Source organism: Lolium rigidum, chromosome 2 (genome assembly GCF_022539505.1).
Source record: "Lolium rigidum isolate FL_2022 chromosome 2, APGP_CSIRO_Lrig_0.1, whole genome shotgun sequence".
Classification (NCBI taxonomy): Eukaryota; Viridiplantae; Streptophyta; class Magnoliopsida; order Poales; family Poaceae; genus Lolium; species Lolium rigidum.
Window position 1 is genome coordinate 41,876,276 of NC_061509.1, and position 9,257 is coordinate 41,885,532.

General features: G+C 41.5%; 1 protein-coding gene across 1 annotated transcript; it reads right to left on the reverse strand.

Annotated features, from left to right (window-relative positions):
* LOC124691654 (glucuronokinase 1-like) lies at nucleotides 1-2,109 on the reverse strand. The gene is made up of 6 exons (XM_047224930.1): nucleotides 1,723-2,109; nucleotides 1,385-1,534; nucleotides 1,116-1,304; nucleotides 863-979; nucleotides 591-751; nucleotides 1-471 (listed from the first exon to the last, which is right to left on the reverse strand). The coding sequence occupies exons 1-6, from the start codon at nucleotides 2,107-2,109 to the stop codon at nucleotides 204-206; spliced, it is 1,272 nt and encodes a 423-aa protein (XP_047080886.1). The 3' UTR covers nucleotides 1-203.
* Between the last annotated feature and the right edge of the window lie 7,148 nt (nucleotides 2,110-9,257).

A 9,257-nucleotide genomic window follows, 5' to 3' on the forward strand; every position in this document is an offset into this window, starting at 1 on the left:
TGAAAAAAAAGAAGCTTTGATAGTATATATTTATTTTTTCCTGTAAAAGAACAATGTTACACTTACACCGCATGAAAAATATAGTATCAATTATCAAACAGCACCTCTCACTCTCAGAATATCGTTCACATGACACAACTCCTGTGACTTGCGAGTGATTTCAACAAATTGGATATTTGCTATGCTTTATAGCAAGAGTTTGCTTATGATATCCTTTTGTCTACCGGTGACTTGTACAAGCTTGCAACCTCCTCCTCCGTCAGCACTGACGGGGCGACTTCGATCGGCTCCACGACGAAGCCAGCCTCCTCGCACGCCTTCTTCAGGAGCTCTACCTGCGCGTCCCCATCAGGGCAAAACGCAACCACCGCACCCCCGCTGCCGGTGAACTTCGACGCGGCGCCGACACTCCTCGCTACCTCGACCATGTTTATATTCACCGCTCCAAGCGCGTCGTCTCCAAACATTTGCCTACAACCAATCACGCTTAACTAGTTAACTCACTAGTCGGTAATATTGTTGCGATGGAAAATCTCATATCTTGGCTAACAAGATTGTTGATTTCTAAACCTCGTTGACGTTAGCCTCACCTTCTCAGATCAAAGTTTCTGTTCATAAGCCTCGCGAGTTCAGTGTAATTCTTCTGCAACAACGCATTGTGGCCATCATACGCTAGCTGCGCCACTTCCTTCATGGATGATATTATGAACTCGTCGCCATCAAGCCATCTTTGCCTGACACTGCTGTGGACCTAATTTGTTGTACAAGGTTTGAAAGTTGATGTGTTAGTCTAATAAAGGAGAATAACAAAAAAAAAAATCAAGCAAAATGTTTGGAATTTTTTAACTAAGATTGAACAAACCTTTCCAGAGTCGCTTGGGTTCTCAGCATAGATAAGATAGAGAGGGGGGAGTAGATTGACGTCTAGCGGCGTGTATATGCCATGACCCAGCTTATCCATATGCTCCTGGCTAAAATCCTGACAAGTGGCAAAACCGAAAGATTAGCACAAAAGAGTCATCATCATGACTAACAATCAGGTAGCTAGGTTAGGTGATCGACGTGGAGGGGTGTTTTATAATATAGCTGCCACCAAACACACAAATTTGCCGTACCATGTAAACAAGGCCACAATAGACCTGCGCGACCCGGTCCTGAAGCCCGGCGACGATCCCGAGCTCCTTCTCCGCGTCTAGAATGAGGTTAGGCCGGACCTCGACCCTGATCTTGTCCCTGACATTGTAGAAATCGAGGAGGCAGCTCAGCGCCGCGCACACGATGGCGCTCGAGCCGGAGAGCCCGGCCTGCAGAAATGCAGAGAGAACACGACTGTCAGGCACGACAAAATGGTGTTGTAGGACGGAGGAATCTAAGGGCGCGGTACCTGGCGAGGAATGTTGGTGTCATAGGACAGAGTGAAGTTCTTGTCCTCCAGGGCGATCCCGTTGTGCTTACAGTGGCTGTGAAAGATTTTGCAGATGGCCAGCAGCAGCCGGACGCCGCCGTAGTAGCCTCCCCCGTCCAGACGCTCCACCTGTCACACGGAGATGTCGATTTTGATTCGAGTAATTGACTAACCGGTGCCGATCAATCTCGCCACGAAAGAAACTATATCTTGCCAAATCCGATTAATCTCTGCATGATCGGATTGAGCTAGCTGATTGCGAGGAGAAGAGACGGCGGGAAGGAGCAAGAATTTCGATTTGGGGATTGCGATCTTACGAGTGCGGAGAGGCAGGGGAAGGCGACGAGGTCATGGCGCGGGTGGGGCTGGATGAGGAGCTCCTCGGAGGGGCGGAGGCGGACGGTCGCCCAGAGGCCGGCGACGGCGAAGGAGACGGCGCGGCCGCCGTACACGTCGCTGGGGTTGCCGAGGAGACCCACGCGCGCGTATGCCCTGTGCTCCACTTCCATCGCCGCCGCCGCCGCCGTCGCCGCTGATCCTCCGGTTGGAGATGGTTGACAAGTCAGGTTGGTGGACCGGATAACGACGCCAGCAGAAGAGTTCGTCACCACCGGTTTCTCCGATGCGGCTACTCCTGTACTTGAACTGTTGCCGGTGTATTGGTCATATACTGTGCTATCTCCGGCAACAGCACTGTGTTCCATCTGGCGATCATATCTGCCAGCTATTACGTTATTGGCACATTGTTTCAATATCATGATAATCTTGACTATGTTCACACATCTGGCGATCATATCTGCCAAACATTACTTCTCTAGGATAATATTGTTCAGTATACGTTTGTCATGACGGCACAAAGTACACTCACATTTGCAATAACACAAAATTAGGAAAATAGTCAATACATCGATCATGCACGTGATCAAAATGTTGAAAAGGAAAAGCTAAACAGCATGTCATAAGTATCATGAAAAAGTGATCAACGGAAACATCGACCATCAATATATATAAGCATGTGAGATGACTTTGATGTGAAGATGTCGCAATTCTCACACTTAACAAGCACATTTTCCTATTTCTCGGACAGATGTGCCCAAATGCTCATCGTCTTGAAGGCACCATCCTCCTCCAGGGTGATTTGCTAATATTTCTCTATTTTACTTTTTATTTGTTTAATCTTGAAATCCTGTTACAAGTTAGCAGTGTTTATATTTCTAGTTTTTCAAAGTGTAGTGTTGATTCTTTAAAGTGTAGTGTTGATTCTTTAGTTAGCGGTTAGATTTGGGGGTTCTGGACCATGTTGTGCTTTTGTATATTTTTCATTTGCTTTTTTATATGGGCTCCATCCGTGTTTTCTGTCGAAGTGCCATGGCTACATATCCGGAGAAACCGAAGAGGCACATGTTCGCACCTGGTTTTGTCTGCTAGCCAGCCAAACACGAAATTATGCCGTGATAGACGAACTAGGTGAGGCACACCTAGGAAGGAGCTCAAAACATGGAGAGGCCGACAAGAAGCATAAGCATGCCGCCATGTCAAAGACAAGAGGGCCATTGTTACCTCGCATGCTACCATGGCTCAACCGGCATGAGGGTTTCATTTCTAGCCAGCAGTATCGGCGACTGGCTGGGATATCACCTTTCCATGCTCCAGACAGCCCACTATCATCATGGGAGGAACGAGTTTCCCAGCGCACTATCATTTTCACATGTTGAGCGTTATCGACATTATTCATGTCTACTTGGAGCTAAGTTATACCGTAATCTGGCTTACTAGCCGATTGTGCTACATGCTCAAGGGTGATTGTGCTATGCCCGCCATCATCGTGATAACCCAGTTGGCAAGTAGGATCATATGACTTCAAGCTTCCATATTGTGTTGTATTGTTAGGTGGTTTCCGCCTTACACGTATAGTACTAGGCTACGATACGGCTTGCTAATCGATTGTGGTTCTCCAAGATGGTTCGTATGACGGCATATATTTTGTTTTGGGGGGAATGGCATCAAGATGACATCATATTGAATTATACCCAACCTAGAAGTTGTTCAGTCAAGATGTACAACTTTTTTTTTAACTCATCTTGATCCAACTTATAGTGCGTCCCACAGAGCTACGACAACATCCGAGTAACCAAGACTCCTAACGGACATATCCCAACCTAAAGTTGAATATGGACCTGTAGACGCATCAAGACGGATTTGGACGGAATACCTGCAGCGAATAGTAAAAGACAAACATGAACAAGTGAGCATAGACAATTCATCACAGTAAATAAGTGTAAGCAACACCAAGATCTAGAAAACAAGAAAATATAACCATACTAGGCAAATGAAATATATAATCCAACAGTTTCAGAACCGTTAACTTTGAAATATAGCAGCAAATAATCATAATAATATGCTAAATTGGAATGATAATGGATATACATAAATCACCATGGTCTAATTAGCATACAAATATGATGGTCACTCAAATATAGCAATAATGGATCAATATCATGATTAAGTAAGCAATATTTAGTGCGTACGCAAATATCATACATATATGATCATTCGTCAAATATAGCATGATCCATTCATCACCATGGTTAACAAAGCAAAGGAATTAGAAATTTGAAGTGTGTCGGACTGACTTCAATCTTACAATAGTTAATAACTGCACGGAGTACCTACATGGAGTACCTAAACGTGAACATGTGAACATAGACAAATCATTACAGTAAACAAGCTTAAGCAATACCTAGTTTCAGAAAACAAGGAAGCATGCGTATGAGGTACATAAAACATAAATCGTATTAGGAAAATTAAAATTAATAAAATCAGAAGTAACAAGATAGTTTTACAACAATTAATTTGTATTTATATGAATAATTAGTATGGGTTAGTATTAATCATATACAAACCATCCTAGCATGGTAAACATGCATGTCATGGCACCTACACAAACCGTGTAAGGACGCAACAACTAGATGCGTCGAGGAACCCAATATTCAACTCACAATACACGGCTGAACATCACCATTAATTGATCAAATACTAACATAAGATTAACCAATTGAACTCCACAAAAATCAACAGTACATCAAGCGCATGATTGTCGACATAATATTAGTAGTAGTAAAAGTGATCAATTAGACCTACAGAAACTATTAACAATAGATTAATTCACCAATCGTCACTACAACTCAACAAAAATCATGGTGTAGCCAAATCCTATGGTTGATTTATAGTTTGTAGGAGATATGGGGAGTACGGTTCGTGAATAGCAGTAGAAATCGAACTGAAAGGTAAATATGTTGTAACCTTATCGTATGACAGACTTAGGGTTTACAAGCCATCTGGGAATTAGGGTTTATACACAGGATTTGGGGATTAGGGGTGCATAGGCTGGTGGAGGAGGCGCGGGGGATTGTTATAGCCGGTACGTGAGAGGAGATAGGGATGATCGGGATAACAGGAGGAAATCACCTGTGTTGTCGTTTCCCAGTCCCCTGCGCGACGGTAGCTATAGTTTTGCACTAGCCTGGCTGTGGCGGCTGAGGGGACGAACCCGTCGCATAAGGGGGAAGAGTAGGGACACGCAATGTGGCCGTGCTTTTGGCGGTGACGATGCGGGAGCGTGGTTGGAGTGGACGGAACCGCTGCTTGGGTTTTGAGGAAATAGGGGTGGGGGGATTTGGGCACCAAGTGAGGGGAATAGAGATTTCACTATGTCAAGAGCCAAAGCATCTATATATTTGAAACAAAACAATGACAAGTTGATGTCTCCCAAATGCATGAGATTTATTGTAGTACATTTCAATAAGAAAAGGTTGTCGAACCCACGAGGAGTTGAAGGTATTAGTTAGCTTTGACAAGTAAAATAATAGAAGATGCATTGGTTTTGCGTTTTGGGTTTGCAGGTTGCAGTAGTGTAAATTGCTAACAGTAAATTGTGATAAGTGAATGCGCTCTATGAGAGAAAGACCAGTCCTCCATTCAGCAAGAAGATAAGTTCAAGCCTTTGTGTACTTATATGTGACAAGCGTTCCGGCCCCAGGGGAGCATGCATTTACTCAGCATGTAGATTTTAACAATATCGTAAGTATCCTGTCAAGTTTTATTTTTATTGGACGGAGCCTAAACTAGGTGCATTCAAGTGAATGATAAAATGCACCCCTTACGATGGGTCCTATGACTATTTTCATTAGCAAACACATGAATCATTGAGACATAAATGTCTCACCATAGCAGTTAGTTCAAGGGCCCCCGATATTAAACCCTCTAATGCAACTCAAAGTATTGGAATACTGTTTCTGTCATTAATTCCGTCCCTCCCAACCCTCTTCATTGCATTAAAGTGCAGCCCTATGAGCCTATATAGGTGAAGTAATATGCAGTCGATGTTCGCATATCACCATCATATATAGAATCACATACAATATGAAAATTTTACCAAATACTCATTGCATACTATAAATCATTGCCAATTCATCCTAGGCCCTCAGCGACATGGGGATCTACTCACAATGGTGAAACATGGTTTGGATCAGTGGAATATGGATGACAAAACAATCTGAATAAATAATATGACCACCAAATACAAGTTGCCAATCACAATCATGCAAATAACACTTAAACATTATCTAGGGTTCAATCGATCACAAAATTTGAGGGGATCGAGGTGGATCTTGGAGATGAAGATGTTGTTGTTGTTGGTGATGATGTTTGTGTTGATGGAGAGGCCTCCGCCAATGCCAAGGAGGACTATAGTGATGACGATAGCTTCGATTCCCCCTCACCAAAGGCTCCAAAGCAGTAGGATCTGCCCTCTCTCGGAATAGGAGATGACTTTCGCCCCCATCGCTGATAGCAACAATCTGTGTGTACCAATTCATTGGGACTCCAAGTGTAGAGTGTTGTAGCAAGCATATTTTCTCCACAAGGGTGACTCAATGGTTTATATCAAACTCTCGGGGAATTGGCTTAGAAGCGGAATTATTCCTTCTCCTCTCCTAGCAACCTGCAAAATAAAGTTCTTACCTTGTGTCCCCAACTTCACCATGTGGTTATCAAGTACGAGGTTTCGTATTAGCAATAAAAAAATACAAGTAAGAAGTAAAATAAAGTAAACAACTTTAGTAAACTAAAAAAAATAAGTAAAAGCTCAGGGTATTTGGGTTTTGTTTGTGTGTATGTAGAGATAATATTTTTGGTATTTTCGAATTAAATAATAGTAGAAAATATAAAGCAAGGTAAATGTATTGGAAAGGTGTTTATAGTGATTTAAAATGGATCGGGGTTCATGGGTTCACTTGTATACTTTTTTTAAGTTGTAGTGGACAATAACAGTTCATCGATATGGCATAATATTGGTGAAACTTGAACATGTGTTTGATAATCGTTCATATGGGCATTACATTCTACCGTAGAGATGATACAACACATCCCTCCTATACTCCTCAAGAAAGGGAAAAACTCCAAGCAATCTTGGAATAAGAATAAACAGAGTATAGCCTTAAAAAATATGACATTACGTTTGAATATCAAGTATGCTGCTTTGAACAAACAAGATTATCACATAATAAACATAACACACGTATTCACTTTATCCCTATTGAGGCAGCAAAAGAAAGGTAAATACCATAATAGATCATGAATTTGTTGTCACTATTCGATAACCCATCTAATACGCACTTCTTCCCACACATGCTCTTCATACAAGTTGGATCAGAACAAGCACTTATGAACGGTGTGCATGATATGCATCTATCATTACATTTTACACATAATAGATTCCAACCTCATATATCAATATCATAGAATAAAGATCCACCAAATAGGAATCCCATATATGACCATAATCATATTGGGTAGCTCATATGGTACTACAATCTATGAAGAACAAGATAGAGATAGATCAACCTACCGCCACAAACCCATAGTCCAGAGCTGGACTACTCCATCTTCATCATGGTGATGATGGTAGAGATGTTGGAGAAGGTGGAGATCTCTCCGACTCCGGCAGATTTCCCCCTCCAATCTTTGCTGGTTCTGGCTCTGTTTTGGTGTTTCTTTGTTTCCGCCGTGCTCTCCTCGAGAAAGCCTTGGAAAGTCCTATATATAGAGGTTTTTAGGTCAAATGAAGTTCGTGGGCAAAAGAATGAAGTGAATCGGACAACTGAGGGGGTGGCGCGCCCTCCCTTCCTGGCCTTGTCACCTGCCCTCGTTTGGCCCTCCTGGCCCATCCTCTGAGGTCCAAGCTCTCCAGATGCTTATCTTGATGAAATATTAATATCCCCGAAATCCTAGATCAATTTGACTTCGTTAAGGTCCCCGAGAGTCAAAAACACTCAAAACAGGGTTTTCCTATCCTGCAGAGTTATAACCCAAATAAAGAGGATCATTGATAAATCCCCAAAAATCAATATATAACATGGACATAACATCATATATGTTGCAAATATGTGGAAATATGTGTCAACAAACTACAAAGTTCATGCCTGCATTTTACATGCATCAGCCGCTGCATAATAGTGAGAATAATATGGTGTAGGTTTTCTCGCGAAACTGAGGCGTGTGTAAAAAGGGAGAGACGAGGCCACGCTCGAGGTGCAAACGAGTCGTGGTGGCGCGGCCTACAGTGGGCCCGTGCCACCTGGTCTCTTTTGGTCCTCGTGGCTACGCTCACGTGTTTCTTTCGCACATAGTCCTTCTCCTGATGAAAAACTTCCGCCGTATTTTCAACTGAATTGTTTGGATTCCAGAAGGCCTCTGAAACAACAAAATACGATAAAGAAGGTTTTCTACCTTCCATAAATTAAATACCAATGAAGGAGACTTTGTAGGAAAGTCCCGTAGATCAGCTAAAATGCAAATATCATTCTAGACTAATCATATATGTTTCTATTATGATGATACAAAATGCACATATCAACTCCCCCAAGGTTAAACCTTTGCTCTTCCTCGAGCAAATAAGCAAATATATCATATCACGCATTAATGAGCTTATGGTTGATCAACTAAATATGAGCATAGTATCATCAACTTATGCATGTTCACTTATCTTAATGATTTATAAACTATCAACCATGCAAACGAGGGAAACATGTTTGTAAGTTCTAGAAACTACACCTTACTTTTGAACATGAATAACTATTGCATGTTGGACAATTGAACCATTTGTATTTGTTTTAAAGGTATCCATTGTGCTAATCTTGGTTTTACTATTGAATTCAACGGATAAACTCTCATAGGATAACTAGTTAAAAGAAGAGAGATTTACTAACAATATATCATGAAGTTCAACGGCCTTGTTTTTTCATAACCAGTATAAACCTTATTCATGGATCTTTCAATCATGTCGTATGCTCTACTCCACCTTTGTCTCACACTTTCCATGGCTAGTTGAATCATGTGGTGCCTATTTTTGAATCACTTTCCAATCGAGCATATGTATTGAAATATCCATGACCCTCACTTTACTCATTGATTACTAAGTTAAACAAGAGAATCTCATGTCCCCTTGTTATCATCACTTCCTAACTCTTTATCCTCCAAAACCACATCTCTATTCCAAACTCCGGATTAATTAACCACTTACATGGATCTTTTTTCCTTTCTTTGGCTATTTTTACTCTTGATTATTGAGAGATATTATGTATACGCTTGTCCAACATAATCAAGTTAATTTATTTCAAAGCAAGATGTAACTGAAACTTCTAGATATGATGTGCTCATTGAAGGAGATATGCCCTAGAGGCAATAATAAAGTGGTTATTATTTATATCTTTATGTTTATGATAAATGTTTATATATCATGCTAGAATTGTATTAACCGAAACATTAGTACATGTGTGATATGTAGACAACA

Excerpts from the sequence above, each read along its gene's own strand:
- LOC124691654 (XM_047224930.1), bottom strand. The coding sequence starts at position 2,109 with ATGGAACACAGTGCTGTTGCCGGAGATAGCACAGTATATGACCAATAC. Across the intron at positions 1,305-1,384 it reads ACACCAACATTCCTCGCCAG|GCCGGGCTCTCCGGCTCGAG; the intron begins GTACCGCGCCCT and ends GCATTTCTGCAG. Across the intron at positions 980-1,115 it reads ATTGTGGCCTTGTTTACATG|GATTTTAGCCAGGAGCATAT; the intron begins GTACGGCAAATT and ends GCCACTTGTCAG.